Consider the following 17,649-nt stretch of genomic DNA (forward strand, 5'->3'; position numbering starts at 1 on the left):
CTTATCTCTGCTAGGCTTCCATTTCTTGCCCCTCTGTAGTAGGCAGTCATGATCAGTTCCTCCAAGGTCTCTTTGTATCTCTAACTTCTTGTTTGTGTAATCTCCAGGACTGAGTTAGAGGAAGACAATGACCTATGCTAATTACATATCTTATCAAAGGCTGTTATTAATTTCACACTTTTAATGGGTTTATAGCCTTTATTAAATAAACTCTGCTAGACATTGAGGGTGAGTAATAGACAATAAATAGACCCTGCTTACCTTAACATGGCCTGTCAGGGCTTATACAGTATGCCCCTTAGCCCTCTTATCTCCTCATCTTTACTACCCTCAGATTCCCTTCTGGCCACACTGGTTTCTTTCTGTCCTTGATAAGCCTTTTCTTAGGTCTCTGCACATGCTGTTTTTCTTTCTGGTTCCATCTTCCTTCTCCACTTTGTCTCCTTTGAGATCTTAGCTCAGACAGCCCTTCTGCAGAGAAGCCACCTTGCCTGAGTGTCTGAATACCCGTTCCAAGTATCTTTGCACCATGGCTTCCCACAGAGCTAGCTAATCAGAATCTGCAGATGCCGATTAAGAGTCCTTTGAAAGGTATTATTCACCAGCTTCTCAAGGTTTCCTCACTTCCCATACAGCCAAGCAGCCTCAATTCAGCTGACAGCTGACTAAAGACCTTCTGCTGATAAATATGAATATCTTTGTGTCAAAATGTATCCAAAATAGAGTAATGCCATTGGCATATCCTCCTTTTTAAGATTACCACAGTAAGTGAGGGTATCAACAGTGCTGGTTTTGTTTAACCGTTTGAAAGAAAAAAAATTATGAAAACAATGGCGTCTGATTTCCAAAGCATTTGCTCTTGGACTCTAAAGATGTAATTTAGTGCACAACTATTTAAGACTAAATTTAACTTCAGAAAGTATTGAATGAAAATAATAGATTTGCAGATCTGTTCCAATTTGAGACATCTGTTAACTAAAATATATGTGTGGCCTTTTGTTACTTTTTTTGGTAATCTATGTCTTTATAGTTAAAAGCTGTGAAACAGCTTTGTGTGTAAATTACAACTAAAAAACTTCTCTAACTAGTGGTCATTGTGCTGACAAGTAGGTGAAAGATTAAAATGTAGGTTATAACCAGACTTAAATGGATAATGTTAACATGTTTACTCTGGGGCTCTATAAAAGTAAATAACCTGTGAATCTATGCGTTTTGTCATTTTAGGATATTCTTGTAAATAACTGCAGGGCCTGTGGTGTTTTGCAACACTGACAACATTTACTGCTGTGTTGATGATGTGCAAGAATTGTAAACTCATTCTACATATCTTAATCCTCTCAACAGGCCTACAAGGTACTGCTTTTATTTGCCCAAGGTCACACAGTGGGTAGGAAATTACTGTGGTGTTAATTTTTTTTTTTAAGATTTTATTTATTTATTTGACTGATAGAGATCACAAGTAGGCAGAGAGGCAGGCAGAGAGAGGAGGAAGCAGGCTCCCTGATGAGCAGAGAGCCCGATGTGGGGCTTGATCTCAGGACCCTGGGACCATGACCTGAGCCGAAGGCAGAGGCCTTAACCCACTGAGCCACCCAGGCTCCCCTACTGTGGTGTTAATTTAATCTAGTTCCAAAGCTAGTGTTTGATTTGTAACTTTTAAGTATGGTGCCTCCAGGTCTTTCCAACTAATTCTAATGAATAATTGCTGCCTTTTTCAATCATCAAACTCATTCAGATTAAGGATTAATATCTTCGATGAACTACTTAAGTGCCAGTTTCTTCTAGTTTCTTAAAACCATTCCAAATGCCAAATACCTTCTTTCAGTCTATCAGCATCTTGGCCACTGGTGCTGAAGCGTGAGGAGGCTTTCTTTTGTTCTTAGCATACAAAGAACATATACAGACAAACCCGTTAGTCTTGCTTTTAGCATCCATCTACTTCATTCCTCCTGTCATACCACCTCTGAATCTCAGGTTTTTAAAAAATGCTCCTCTGGAAGGCCTCAGTGGGTCACATTCCCACACCCAGACTTGCCCTATGATAGTGTTTGTCACATTTTACTAAAATTTTTCAGTGCTGGCCTTACTAAACTATGGGTTCAGTGAGGGTCAGAATAAGAATTCTGAGACAGTAAAACATTCCTGAAATATTTGCCTCTTTTTTTTTTTTTTTTTTTTTAAAGAGAAAGAATGTTGGGAAGCGGGAGAGAGTGACTCTTAAGCAGGCTCCAGGCCCCTGCAGATCCCAATGCTGGACTCCATCTCACCAGCCTGTGATCATGACCTGAATGAAGAGTCGGACCCTCAACCTAATGATCCAACCAGGTGCTCCAAAGATTTACTTTTTTAAAGGTTGGGGTAGAGTAGGGTTCCCATTTTAATTTTACATGCATAGTAGTACAACTGCTAAATTAAGGGCATAAAGACTTTATAGATACATATTATAAACAAACTGTTACATAATAATACAACACGGAAAAGTTATTCCAAGATTATTTCAACAATATATCGAGAATAATCTCCCTACATGCTAAAATAGCATTTGTTAAAATTGTTGAGGAACAACATTCCTAACCTATTAAAAGTGTCTTACCCAAAAGGCTGTGTGATGCTTAATGAGGAAACCCTAAAAATGATCCTATTAAAAAAAGAGAAAAGAGGGGCACCTGGGTGGCTCAGTTTTTAAGCATCTGCCTTTGGCTCAGGTCATGATCCCAGGGTCCTGGGAGGAGCCTGCTTCTCCCTCTCCCACTCGCCCTGCTTGTGTCTCTCTCTGTCCAATAAATAAATAAAATCTAAAAAAAAAAAGCTTTGTTCAAAGTTAACTACCAAAGGTAGTTAGATAAAATCACTTATAGATGGTAAGTTTACTTGGAAATATATCTATGGGTATCAACTGAAAGTGGTCCATTGAAGTAAAAAATAATAGGTTTGAAGATAACTTGGAAGGAAAATAAAGATAGGAATAATTAGATAGATGTACAGAAGTTACAGATGAAGAAAACATTAAAATACTGACAGACGGGCGCCTGGGTGGCTCAGTGGGTTGGGCCGCTGCCTTCGGCTCAGGTCATGATCTCAGGGTCCTGGGATGGAGTTCCGCATCGGGCTCTCTGCTCACGGGAGGCCTGCTTCCCTCTCTCTCTCTCTCTGCCTGCCTCTCCGTCTACTTGTGATCTCTCTCTGTCAAATAAATAAATAAAATCTTTAAAAAAAAAAATACTGACAGACACAAATGAGACCTTCAGTGGTAAATCATACCATGTCCAAGAAATTTCAACATAAAGATAAATCTCCTAAAGAAAACTGTAAGTTTGGGGCACCTGGGTGGCTCAGTGGGTTAAAACCTCTGCCTTCGGCTCAGGTCATGATCCCAGGATCCTGGGATCGAGCCCTGCATCGGGCTCTGTGCTCAGCGGGGAGCCTGCTTCCTCCTCTCTCTCTGCCTGTCTCTCTGCCTACTTGTGATCTCTGTCTGTCAAATAAATAAAATCTTTAAAAAAAAAAAAAGAAAACTGTAAGTTTATAAAAATTCCAATAAAAGTAACAGGATTAATTTTGTAACTACATAAGATGATTATAACATTCATATGGAAAAATAAGAATAATCATAATATTGTGAGAAATTAGAATCATAGAGGATAACTAGACCTACCAGATGTTAAAACATTACAAAAAGAGTAAAATGTTGATACTGGCACCCGAATAGCTTACTCAATGAATTGAACAGATAAAAGGAAGTCCAGAAATAGACTGCAAACGATGTTTAAAAAGTACAATAAGAAAGCATGGTTTTTCCTTTAATTGTGTAATATAGTACCTTTGCCTTCCAAGTTAAAAAAAAAAAATGATGCGTACTTAAAAGGAATGAATTATGTGACTGGATTTTTAAACTTCTGTATGGAAGGGCACCTGGCTGGCTCTGTCAGCAGAGCACACAACTTGGTTTCAGGCTCATGAGTTCAAGCCCCACACTGGGCATAGAAATTACTATTAAAGAGGTAAATAAATCTTCATTTAGTGTATCACTATGTAACAAACCACCTTAAAACTTAGTGGTTCAAACAAGTATTAAAATTCTTCCAGTTGATAGGGCTCAGCTGGGTGGTTGCGTTCTACATGGACTCGGCTAGAGCTCTGGCTGTTGGAAGTCTTCATTCAGTAGGAGCTATAGACTTGAAGTACTTTGCTTCTTTCAATGTGACCTCTTCATAGTGGTTGGGTATCTCACATGGCAACTGGGTTCCAAGTGGGTGAAAAAAAATCTTAAAATTTTATCTCTTCTGTGAAAAAAAAAAGTCACTTCTGCGTTCTATTGGTCAAAGCCATTTATATGGCCCTTCCAGATGCAGGCAGAGTGGAAATTGATTCCACTATGAGAAGAGTAGCAAAGAATTTGTGGCCATCTTTAGTAAACCACAAGCATATACATATATACATACACATACACATATACATACAAAGTGTTTCTTTATAGAAAATCCTTAGAATACAAAAGAAATGATTGGTAAGTGTGTTACCTTTAAGTTGGGGAAAACTTGTGTTCTTTGAATTTTATTACATGTATTATCTACTCAAAAATTCCTTCCTAAACCCCCCTTGCCTGCCCTCCCTGCCGTGCCACTGCTAAAAGAGCCATTGGTTAACAGTTCTCTATTTTTAAATGGCTTCAATTATAGGGATGACCTGGTTTCAGGGCATTAAATCTGTTAAAAAAATAAGTAGATGGTGGACTGTCAAGAGATTCTGAGACTACAGCTCTGGTGAAGGCAGTATCATATAATGCTCAAAAGCTGTGTTTGGACTGATAAAGAACTGGGTTCAGATCCTGGCTTTTGTCACTGTTTAGCTGCATCTCTTGCAAGCTTCTTAATCTTTTACATAAAACAGGAATAATGGTACCTTATCCTCAATTATGATAATAATTAGAAAGCATTATTTTCAGCTGCCTAATGATTGTGTGGTATCAGAATATATGTCCTCAATATGTCTCCTGTGCAAAACTGTAAAAGGTCTTCATTATCAGCTCAAATCCAAACTCTTTCCTGGTATTTAAAGTCTTACATAACATAGCTGTACCAAGCTGTCCCTTAGACCTTCCAAAGTCTTAGCAGAAATTCTTGCTTTATAGCCACATTCTTCACCATCCCTGGTGCACAACTCACCCACTCCCAAGTCACCCAAACCAGTATAGAGCTCTTGATTCATCTCTGCTCACGGCCAGAACCACCTTGAGGCCAGACTCCTTGTCCATTCGCCATCAGACTGCGATCATCAAGAGCTGGCAATTGGTCATTGAATCCCTACCCTTGTACTGTGTCCTTCATGAAATAGGCATTTGATGACTGAAATCTTGTATTAAGTTTGGTTTCCAATGTGTCTTTTTGCTGATGAGCCACTAAGCAGATCCTCAATAAATAGTTACTCAATGATAAAGTTTGACTTTCCTTCTTTGTATGATCACCAGATGGCATTACAGCCTTATACAAAAGCATGGGTAAGTGCATATCTTAGTTTTAAAATGCATTCATGTTTCTTCATAAGGAGCAGAGCCTCTTTCATCTAAGAGCTGGAAACAACATAAAGGGAAGTTTTAGCCAAGATAGCCAAGATTACTTGGAGTCAAAAGTCTCAGCAAGTGGAAGGCAGATATGGTTTTGAATGGACGACTCAAGACTCAATGAGGAATTTGGATCCCCCAAAATTTCATTCCAGAGCTAACCAGTAGGCTTTAAACATCACTTAATTTGGAGGAGCCTCAGTTCTTAATGGTTATACAACATAAATGCAGATGTGGGATTGCAGTTCCACTCTTCACCATGGCTATTTAAAAATTGTCCCTTGTGGTACTTGGGTGGCTCAGTCAATTAAGCATCTACCTTCAGCTCAGGTCCTGATCCCAGGGTGCAAGTCCCATGTTGGGCTCTCTGCTCCATAGGGAGCCTGTTTTTTGCCTCTGCCTCCCTTTTTCTCTGTCTCTCATGAATAAATAAAATCTTTTTTTTTTAAGTTGTCCCTTATTCAACTCTAGCCCTCAATGACGTCTTAATCACAAAATTGAAGTCACCTTCAATTCCCAAGGCTTCAACCTAATGAGAACTCCACATCTCTCTGCCTCCTGTTAAAGGCATGTCTCCTTTCTCTGGATCCTATTTCAGTGTCTGTTACAAATCATCCCTCTAACTTGTCTTTCTTCAACCAATACTTTACTAAAATACTCTTCCTACCAACATTTTCATTGTGCTCAAAACTCCCGTAGTAAGGGGCACCTGGGTGGCACAGGCAATTGATCGTGGGACTCAGGTCATGATCTTGGGGTCCTGGGACAGAGCCTTGCCTTGGGCTCTGCCCAGTGTGGAGTCCACTTGCAATTCTCTCCCTCTGCTCCTCCTGCTTGTGCTCTCTGTAAAATAAAGTAGACTTTTTTTTTTTTTAACCCACAAAACTCTTTTAGCAAATTGGAAAACTCAACCCTGCTTTCTCCAGTCTTAATAGCCAAACCTTTCCTGCATTGAGTAGTTTCCATCCTCCTGTTTCGATACACCTCCAGTCTGACTTCCTCTCCCACTTTACTGGAGCAAGTCCATAATAAGGATGACATCCGTGTCCGTGTTGCTAAATCTTTTGTAGATGTTTTTAGTCCTAGTCTTCGCTTTTGATAGCATCTGACCCTGTTGATCATTTTGACCTCTATTTTGGCTCCCAAGGCAGTACAATTTGTGTGCCTCCCTGCTCTTCCCAAAACTTTTTGCTCCCCCCCCCCCCCCGCTACCTCTGTATTCATTTGCTCTCCTTTGCCATTCAGCTCTACCTGATTTGCTTCTCAAGGTCCTAATACCTCTTTTCACTGTACTGTCTCTAGCTTAACTTCCAAATCCCATCGCTTCATTTATGTCATTAACTCAAATGTGCCACTAACCCACATCTTTTCCCCCTGAGCTCAAGACCCATAAATACCACTCCTTACTTTAAAACTGATGCCAAACATCTTGCCTTATAGTCTCCTGGTACTCTGCCAGTGCCACTTAACAGCACTGCTAACCATGGAGTTGTCATTCATCCATGACCCTCCCCTTCCTCATCTTCAGTAGTGAAATGAACAAGAGCTGAGTTCTGAACTAGAAGATCTCTTCAATTTTCTATTGGTCTGTGGTATTCTCCATCTTTGCCCTCTCCACTATCTTCACAGAGGACCCTGAACGATTTTTCAAAGATGCGAATCTGATTCAGCATAGTAAAGATTTTAAATATTTGAGTGTTAGTAGTATTTGTATTCACTTATTTACTTAAGGCAGTATCTCAAAGTCGGCCTTGGGATTTTCACATGTGCATTTTGGGAACCTCTATCAGTCTCGGGCGTTTTACATTCATTCAAATTCAAAGTGGCGCGGTGGTCTTTATTTGAATGGGCTGGGTTCTCTGTCTTCTGGCTCTATGACTCTCCACGGAATTACTGAGATTAAAAACCAGCCGAAATGGTATGGGTTCCGGCGTCTGGCCCTTGCTATCACTCGGCAAATACTGAGAGAATAATCAGAGAAGAAATCAGATCTAAGCACTGAGTCCCGCGACTCCCTTCTAAAGCATACCCTATTTAAGTTTTGCACCATGAAGTTTAAGGGTTCGGGAAAATCTTTTTAGGGGATGGGACTCGAACTCATCAACTGTAGCTCCCTATGCATTTCCCGCCACAGGCGGGCTCCAGGGTTAGAGAACAACGATCGCCGTCGAAGGCGCGGTGGTGTGCGCGCCCTGAGTAGGGGGAGGGGCCTGGCGCGCGCAGAAACAGGACCCGCGAGGGGGTGGGGGGGGTGGGTGTACTCTCTCGCGAGAGCGGTTTGTTCTTGGGCTGCAGCCGCTGCTGCCACCTCTTACCAGCGCCGTTGCTGCGGGGGATTGTGGGAGCCTCCGCGTCCCGCTCGCTGGGAGAGAGGTACCTCTCCTTTTCCCTCTCCCTTTCCTTAAGGTAGGCGTGAAGCGGGTAAGAATCGGGGTGGGGTGGCCGGGGGCTCTCCGCGTCCGCCGGGAGGAGGCAGCGACGGCGACAGGGGCCGCGGGGAGCCGGCGGCGCGCCTTTCTTGCTCGCTCCCGCTCGCCCGCTCTGCCTCCCTCCTCGCTGCGTATGTGAGCCGCCTGATCGGCGGCCGCCATGTTAGGAGCGCAGTGGCGGCGCAACCAGCCTCCTCGGGCGGCGGAGGTGAGCGGTCCCGGAGGGAGACACGCGGCCAGCCAAGGGCCGGGGGTGCGGCGGGAGAGTCGGGGGGCGCCGAGGGCAGCTGATCGGCCGAACTTCCCGCGTCTTGGGCTTGCTGTGGGCGGAGGCGGGACGACGAGCCCGTTACACGCGGGCTGGAGCTCTGAGGCGAAGGGAGGAGCGCTCGAGGCCTGAGGGACTGGCTGTCCATAGGGGGCCTGCCGTTTGGGGAGAATAGTTAAGCAGCGAAGTCTTGGAATAGCGCCAGCCCCAGATAGGTGTTTGCTCCCCCCCCCCTTTGCCCCTTTAAAACGTGCCGCAAAATGGAGGATTTCGCAGACTTTGAAAAGCTTAGCCGTTTGAGCAGCGTTTCTTTCTTCTCTTGGTGTCACGGCCTTCGCTCTGCTTTTGGCCCATAGCTTCATAGCGCCCCCTAAGACTCTCCTGTCCCCCGCCCACACACATCCGCGCGGGATTTTAGCTGGACCTCAGAAACAATTCCTCCCCACCCCCATCGCGTAAAAATGGCCGAAAAATGAAACGTTAACGCTTGTTTTTCGTATTGCGTCGTGGAGAAAGCCTTCTGCAGTAGGCTGCGAGCCAAGAGACTTGCTTAGAGAGTCCCCTCCTCTTCCTTTTCTCTTTATTGAGATATTATCAGTCTGCGTTCCTCTAAAGAGGATCGTGTGTTGTGGGACCTTCCGGTTTCCAGACAAAGGCTTTGGAGTACCGTGGTGTAGCCGGTGCATCGTTGTTCTTTTCATTGCTAGCCTTGTGCCATGTTCGGTGTTTTACAGGGACTTTTCTCGTTTGCCGTGGAAGAATTCTCCTAGATGTTTTTCCTGCTCTGTGGCCTTATACTGTGGAATATTCCTATTGGATCAGTTACAGTTTTCCAGACAGATATTTCTAGAATGCTTATGGCAATTCCGAAATTTCTAGTCTTTCAAGCGCGCTGGAATAAAGCGAGAGTCGTTTATTTCTCAGCTCTTAGTCATGAGATTGTTGTCTTGATGCTACGTTCTGTTGAATAGAGCTTGGTTTAAGATTTTGGAGTAGTCGATAAAACAGTTTTCTCCCAGATAAATTTAAACAGTTGTACTCGGCGGGCAAAAATTCTGCTTTAGGCTATTTTCATAAAGGTTGAGAATTTCCTTTTGAAAACTCAGTGGCTCAGTCGTCTGCGCAGTCTGTCGTCATAATTTTTCAGCAGTAATGTTTTAGAAATGGAAGGTGGACAATGATTTTTGTTGCAAAAACGCTTTGTATGCCTTTTGCACTTACCCGGAATGTTTTTGCAAACTTGAAATTGAACACAATTTAAGTACTAAATGAGGATTGTTCTGGTTTGTTATGTAAGACTGGGAAAAAAGATCTTTAGCCAGGAGATGTTTGTGGTGAAGTGCTTTAAGTTTACAATTTTTTCCCCTTGCACTTAATATTTATATGGTTATAACATTAACGTACATTTTACCCAGAAAGGAAGTTTTTGCACAACTCCCTTCTCAGATATTGTTAAGTGTAGTTGACTTTACATAACATTTTGAACTAATTCGAAAGGATTTAACCACTCTTGATTTGATCACTATGCATGTTAAAGGAGTCTTTAAACTTATTATATTCATTAATGCTCAGGGTATTGTAAATGCTAAATAATATTACAGATGAGTTAATGATAGGTAAACAAATACTGGCATGAGGAAAGCAAGTAAATTGTCTTGCATGACTTCAGAAAATGTAATTCAAATCCCTAGTTTCATAGAAGAAAAGATTAAAGCCCAAGGAGGTGGTGGCAATATAAACGGCTGTGCTGCGGGTGTGTTCTATAACATTTGTGTGTTGTTTGGGTACTTGATTCAGACTCATGTTATAATAAATAGGTTTAAAAATGGAAGGAATATACTTAAAGGAATTTATCCTAAGGGAACAGTGTACAAAAGATTTGTGTACAAAAATGTAATCTCAGTTACCAAGCTTGCTAAAAATCTGAAAGATTTAACACTTACAGATGTGCTAATAATAGTGTGGCCATCTGATAGAAATCTGTGTAGCTTTTTAAAGCAATGTTTTAAGAGGAGAGTAATGATGGGAAAATAATGGAATAGTATTACTTGGAAAAAAAATAATAAAACTCTGGTGATCCCAAATTCAATTCCTTTTTTGTTGGTTTTTAAAGGAACTTGTGAATAAGCATAAAAATAGAGATGTACCAAAAATTGTTAGCTCTGGATGTTGGCATTGGCATTATGGGTGATATTATATTTCTTTCCTTGTGTTTTTCTGACATTTCCTCAAGAAATTGCATTTATCTTTGTAGGGGGAGAGTGATGAGACATTTTTATACATGCTAGATTGCTTAAAAAACCAGTATCTCATGTCTTGTTTCTTTAGGACCTCGTGTATTTTTGAGAGAAATTGGGATAGAAGTGAGCTAGTTTCTTTAAATCTAAAGTGCAGAGTATTCAGAAGTGACAGAAAGTAGTGTTTATTATGTAAGATACCCTGGTTATTACATGTAGACAAATGGAGGAATCCTAAGGCATCCTTATGTAAGAATATTTAATTTACCATTATGGGGACTGATGGTAATTAAGTTACAATGTGAAGTGCAGCTTTTAAACTATTTTAACAATGGTCAAAAACAAGGAATGTGGTAATGGTTTATTAAAGTGTTATTCATAGCACATTTAGTTAAAGGTACTTTTTTAAAAATACATACTTTGTTTTTAAGATATATATATATTTTTTTACTTAGAGTTACATTAAAACTGCCCCACACTTGGTGGCAACAGGTTCTGAGTGGACTTGACTTTCGGTTGGACAATACTGAGTTCTTTGAGGGTGGGGTGGAAGGGTCGTAGACATTGTAGTTTCACAATTATGTGTGTTTATTCCAAGGATAACAGTGTCCAAGGACATGAAGCTCTGTAATTCATAATATAGCTCTGTATTGGGCCTTTTCATTGGATCATTGGGATTGAGAGCTCTGAAATTATTGATTTTTAAAAAAAGTTTATGTATACAAAATTTTACTGGATAGTTAAAACTGGAGCAGAGAGGAAAGGGAATGGTTTGAGAGAATTATATATATGTAGCCATTAAAAGATATTCGTAAGTGGTTTTTGTTTTTTCTTTTTGTTTTTTTGTTTTGTTTTTGTTTTTTAAGATTTTATTTATTTATTTGACAGAGATCACAAGTAGGCGGGGCGGGGGGGGGGGGGCGCGGCGGGAAGCAGGCTCACTGCTGAGCAGGGAGCCTGATGGGGAGCTCTATCCCAGGACCCTGGGTTCATGACCTGAGCCGAAGGCAGAGGCTTTAACCCACTGAGCCACCCAGGCGCCCCTGTAAGTGGTTTTTAAAGTTTGCTAGTTTAGCTTTTGAGTTATTGCAGCCTGTGTCTATCATAAGGTTAAGTACAAACTTGTAGTACAGTAGGAGATACATGATAAAGTGCTATGTTATCTTGCCTGACAAATATAATTAATGTGGCAGGTCTGAGTAGATGGAGTTCCTTTGATATGATGCACTTCCATATAATTTCCAGCTGTGTATCAAACTTTAATGTTCTCTGCATTTATAAGGCTCAAGACTTTGCAATTAAACATGATTTGCATGAAGTAGCAATGAAATTTTAAGGTTAAATTTTTAAAAATTTAATAAAATTTTTTGGTTTAGTTTAAAAAGCTTTTCCAAAGTTAAAGGTTAGTTGATAAAAAGTTTGCTTTTTTCTGGGAAGTTTTTAAAACAGCAGATCTGACATTTCTCTTTGATTGGCAGTCCCAGTAGCTTGTGGATGTTGGTGCCTATCTTAAAATACAAACAAGTTAGTAGGAAAATAAAAAAGGTGAATGAAGGGAGGGTGAGGTAACTCATCCCAGCTACTGCTGCTGAATGAGAGCAAAGCGTGATACCTATGGTAGATGTCTTTCTGAGCAGCAGTAAATGCAGCTAGTATGGAAAGTACTCAGTTGATACTAGAGTTTAAATAGGATCTTTGATTTGCAGTATCATTGGTTGCTAATGAAGATAACTTTCTGATCTTTCAAGATGATTTGTATGTTTTTTTTTCCCCTTTGTAGAAATTACTAGGATATTAAATATCTACCTTTGGTACGGTAACTTTTATAAGAACCTATTCCATATGTGAATATTTAAAATTGTTTGAGAAAGGAAAAGTAGTATCAAGGAATTACAAGCATGTGTACTTTAAAATTCTTGATGTAAGAAAATGTGGAACAGCAGGATACAATGCTTAACTGAGTATCCTTGTATGGGCTATATAGTTCTGGAAAAGCACTACAGAGGAGGGAGGTTAAAGCTGAAACTTCAGGAGACACCAAGAAATATTCATACCGGGGCGCCTGGGTGGCTGAGTGGGTTAAAGAAGTATTCATACCAACATTCTTGGTAATGGCCGGAAACTGGAAACAGCCTGAATGTTCATCATATGCAGAATAAATAGTGTATGTGCCATGTGGTTGTGTGTATTGCAGTGACATGGAGGTTTAATTCATGTATAAGTCAGTTTTTTACAAGTAGATAAAAACAGTCTGTACATATTAGAAGTTAATTTGTGCATAAAAGTCATAAATGCAGAATAAACACATTCTTTAGGATGTATCTATTAAGTGATAAAACTTAAAAATACGGGACTGCAGAAAGGGAAGATGATGGCATTGGAAATTGGTAGGTAGAAGGTATCTAAGATGTTGTTAACATTCCCTTACTAAACTTGGGTGTTTGTATACACTGTGGTTTGTATATAAAGTGGGGTGCAGTGCTGGGCCTTAAGAGAATTACTAGTATAAAATGAAGAAGGGGAGATAGTCCAGCAAATATATTTATGTAAGTACTGAGCAGATCTATAACTGCTTCTAAAGTCTTTTGCATAAGGTGTTGGCTTATGGTGGAAAATATATTTCGAGACGTAAGATGCAACTAGAACGTGAAAGGCATTAGAACCATGATGTGCTTTTCATGTGCTAAGTAGTTAGGGAGTAATGTGTTTTTTAGCAGGGGTGTATATAAAATAGTGATGTTTTAGGAGGTTTGTATTGGAAGCTGTAAACATGGATGTAAAGAGGCCAGCTGAAAGGCAGTAAGATTATGGCAGGGAGGTAAGGACTTTGAAGGATGAGAAGATATAATTTAAAGGTAGATTGGTAATGGAAAACAAAGGAAGAGGTTTAATTTGTTCAGATCCCTTCGCCTCTGCTTCTTTTCCTCAGTGTTATCTAAGTTACTGCCAGCCTTTAAATCTGGTATCTTAAAGCTTACTTGTGGTTCAGTAGCAAAATTCAAATATGAATTCCAGCCTCAAATAGAAATGAATGAGACACTAAAGTTGACATATGAAATGGGGAGTACAGTGCAAGTGAAATATATGTCTCTGGGTCAGTCCTTTTGCAACTAAGGTTTTTCTCATTGGTTGTTACGGTCATCCATGTAAAAGTAGATGATTACTACAGTCCTGACCATGTGTCAGTAACCATTCTAAGTGTTCTATGTGAACTGATTTATTAAATGTTTACAGCCTTATGAAATGGATATTTTCTTTCCCATTTTACAAATGAAAAAACAAATGTTAAGTGATTTTCTCAGTCAGTTATTTTGTAGTAGAACTAGCATTCATATCAAGGTATTTGGTAAAAATCTCCATATATACCAAATGAAAGAGCTGTACAAATGTTTGGAAACTGAGAGTTGAAAAGGAAGTGGAAATGTCTTAAGGATGCAAAATAGCACCTTGAGGAAAGCTCACTAAATCTAGGTAGAGAGGAAAGTAAGACAAGCTGGTATCAAAATCAGATGGAGTCACAAATGTCTGGTAAATGGATTAACTTTCTATCCTGTATTGCTTTAATCCAAAAATTTTTAATATCTAATTGAAAGTTGCTGTATGTGTAGGAAGAAGAAAATTTTTACTCGAGCCTGAATAGGAATCCCTTCTGATTAACATGTTTTCTGTTTTAGCAGCTGAAGGCACTTTTCAACAAACACTAATATCATTAGCCTAAGGATCAAGAAGTGGGCTAGAAGTTGAATCCAGGTCTGTAAAATGGATTAAGAATGATAATCCTAAAGGACTTTTTAAAAACTTACACTGGTTTTTCAGCTTTCTCAGCACTACATTTTAGTGTTTTGTTTCCCCTGTTGCTTGATGGAGTGCATATTGCTTTACACAAAACTGAAATGAATAGAGCTGGGACTTTATTTCCTAAGAGGTTTATGAACTATTAGTAGTTCATTTTATCATGAAAAAACCTTTTCTGTCACTCAAAGGTATGCCATACTAAAATGAAGAGCCACAGATTAAAGTACAAGGTTTTAAAGTGGTTTACGCTCTCCCCCCAAAAAAAAGCACCCAAAAAAAAACAGTTTAAGCTCGCTATATAAAAGATAGATTAAAAAAAGATAGATTGCTCAGATAGGAAATCCATTTTTAAAAATGAAACCCTTAAGACGAGATACAAGTTGGAAAATCTATTAAGAAAAGATAGTGACGTAAACTAACATTAAAATAAAAATTTACTAACTTTAAGCTGGAAACTATGTTGGTGAATTGTGAGACCATTATAAAATTAATTAAAAGTGTGAAACTTTAAGGAATAATTAACCTACCCTTTACTATAGTTGGAAATGAATCAGGTGCTTCTGACCATAGCAATCTTTGCTTTTGTGTGACTGAAGACAAAAATTAAGCATCTACCTTCCGAAATGATGCTTCTTTGAAATTACTAATAGTGAACTTTCTGTGCTATTGGTGACATGATTGGAATTTTTTTTTTGCTATATTGGTATGTTGATTGCTACCTTAAACATATTTGGCAAATTTTCACATGAATAATTTAACACATCACAAGGGTGTTTGGCTTTCATAGAACATTTGGGAAATCTGAAAATTCTTAACACCTTCCTGGGTTTTTATTTCAGAAAGAGAAAAATACTATAAGAAGCTACAGTTTTCTAGCTCTTGCTTTTAAGTTTTTGTAAGATTAAAGGGTTAAAATCATGTCAACATAAAGAAACTTTTCCTAAGCATCTCTACAAGCTTTTATGATTATACATGTATTAAAAATAGTTGTTTGTACGATGCAGTTATTTCACATAATTGAGAACATAACTAGAGTTCAGTGTAGTAGTAGATAACTTTAAGACGTAACATTTTAAAATTCTGAATTTAAAAGGTGAATTTTTTTTCTATAATGTTTTAGAGAACTAAAGTCCTCTTAAGCTCATTTTGGTAATCCTGCTAAATAATCCTCTGGAAGAATGAATAATGGGACAAATAAAGTGTTATTTTATATAGGAAGTCTAGATGTGGAATGACCATTTACTTCTCTTTACCATGAACTTTTATGGATATGTTAACCTGTAATCGTGTTCTGTAGTATTTTAGTATTCCACTTCTTTTAACTGAAGAAAGTAAATCCAATAAAGCTATTGATGGAATGGGAAGAATTGAATGTTACTAAGTGAAACTTAATTATTAACCATACATACAGTTATTCAGATGTTGACCGTGAAGTTAACATTTTTAGTGTCATTTGCACTTATGTCATGAACTAGGTTTAAGCTCCAGGTTAGTTATTTAGAATTGTCTTGGGTTAGTTATTTAGAATTGTCTCGTGTTTTTAGGGTGAAGGTACTGCTTTGTGTGTGTGTGTGTGTGTGTGTGTGTGTGTGTGTGTGTGAAAGGGGTTTTTTTTTGCATTGATGGGCATTAAGATTTTAATGGGTAAATTGGATTTTTAATTACATTCTAGATTAGTTATTTCAGAGGAACTACTTTTGAACTTTCTTAACCTGTAGTATAGGGTACTGTGGGAAGGCAATTTTATAATACGGGGGAAAACAGTACAATAAGCCACTCTCTTTTAAAAAGTAATTTAGTAAGCACCTCAGTGTTGTGCTAGCCTTAATATAGGCAGTAGGTCTTGCTTAAATGAGCCTTTTAAAATGGCTTGTCATTTTTTTTTTTTTTTAATCACTGACCCAAGATACTAAAGGAACTATTTTCCTAAGTGCTCTTTGAACAATGCTGGCATGTCTGATTTCTCTCAATTTCCTTTTTTTTTTTTTTTTTTTTTTTTTAATATTTAAGATTTTATTGGAGAGAGGGAAGGAGAGAGAGAATGAGGAGGGGGAGGGGCAGAGGGAGAGGGAGAAGCAGACTCCCTGTCGATGAGCAAGGAGCCTGATGTGGACTCAATCCCAGGACCCTGGGATCATGAGCTGAGCTCAGGGCAGTCATTTAACCTTCACTGAGCCACCCAGGCCCCCAATTTCTCTCAATTTCTTTGTTTTAATGAAGAAATTAAGACTTTGATTATTTGTGCTCGGGTCAAAAGTCTGACTTACGTCACTTTTCAGTAATAATGTTCTCGTGTCCTTGTATGGGGCTGCATTTAAATTGAAACTGTGAGTCTTAAAAACATAATGGTTAGTCTTACGAGATTACAAGTTGTCATGGGATTTACATTGTCGTTTGTCTTGCTCTTTTTCTGAGTTTTTCTGACATCCATTTTCTGTTTTGTCTTAAGGTTATCTTTTATCTTCTCTTAACCTTTCCTTTTACAGATCCACCCTTTCATATGTGCTACAAAGAAAAGTAATTAAGATCTCTGTAATCCAACAGTCACTGCCTTAAAGTATGATCAATTAAAATTTTTTACATAGTCATAATACTATTATATAATTTCCCTAAGGGAAAGGAATAATCCTTAAAAGAAGAAAAACAACTGGCTTTTCTGTATTACACAGCTTTGTCTGTACCATGAAGGGCAAAATTGCCATTAACAGTAATATGGTTACTTCGACATGCTGGTTTTAGAACCCTCTAAAACGTTTTGATCTTTTAAAATAAAGTATACCTGGAAATTTAGAGGGTCCTCCTAATGTTTGCACAGTATTTCAGCTGCCATTCTGTATGGCATTTTCTGTGAGACATACCAAGTCATCCAGAAAAGTCCACTTAACTCTTGTCTTTATTATTCTTAAAGCGTTAGTAGTTTATATATAGTATATCTCATCTAGAACTAGTTTCTTTAGTATCTTTTCTCAGTTTCATCTCTCTTGGTGTGCAAAAACATCTTCTGTAATTCCAGTCACCTCTGATAGCATTTCTGTGTCTTTTTAACTTTGTTACATCTTTTTGTAAAATCTAACTAAGTCTTGCCTACAACTTTTTTTTATACTTCTCTACCACTGTATGTCCAGTGTTTCCTTGCTTTATTCGATCATTGGTGGAATTGGTCCCATAATAGACTTGTAACTTGAATATTGCCCAGTTTGTAATGTAATAAAATTTAATAATAATAAACCACCAGTGCATAGGTGAATGGGTGATCAAATGTATGAAATTTAACCGAGCAATGCTTCTTAATTAAATTATATAGCAAACAACTTTAGACTTAACCTTGGTATATAGTTGTGATTATAAAAAATTATTTCA

At 38.7% G+C, this 17,649-nt stretch overlaps 1 protein-coding gene across 5 annotated transcripts in view; it reads left to right on the forward strand.

Moving 5' to 3' along the window:
• The first annotated feature begins 7,801 nt into the window (after positions 1 to 7,801).
• Positions 7,802 to 17,649, forward strand: part of MATR3 (matrin 3) — a 29,874-nt gene continuing 20,026 nt past the window's right edge. Inside the window, exons 1-2 of one of the 5 annotated variants that reach the window (XM_047729763.1) lie at positions 7,873 to 7,966; positions 14,169 to 14,244. Coding sequence is in view for 1 of the 5 variants with exons in the window: in XM_047729766.1 (XP_047585722.1) it covers positions 8,150 to 8,197 (48 nt within the window). In the remaining 4 variants the exon portion in view is untranslated. Of the gene's footprint in view, positions 7,967 to 8,004; positions 8,198 to 14,168; positions 14,245 to 17,649 lie in introns of those variants that run through there. The other 4 variants (XM_047729767.1, XM_047729762.1, XM_047729764.1 and 1 more) reach the window with 4 other exon arrangements.

The sequence above is a fragment of the Lutra lutra genome, chromosome 5 (genome assembly GCF_902655055.1).
Source record: "Lutra lutra chromosome 5, mLutLut1.2, whole genome shotgun sequence".
Classification (NCBI taxonomy): domain Eukaryota; kingdom Metazoa; phylum Chordata; class Mammalia; order Carnivora; family Mustelidae; genus Lutra; species Lutra lutra.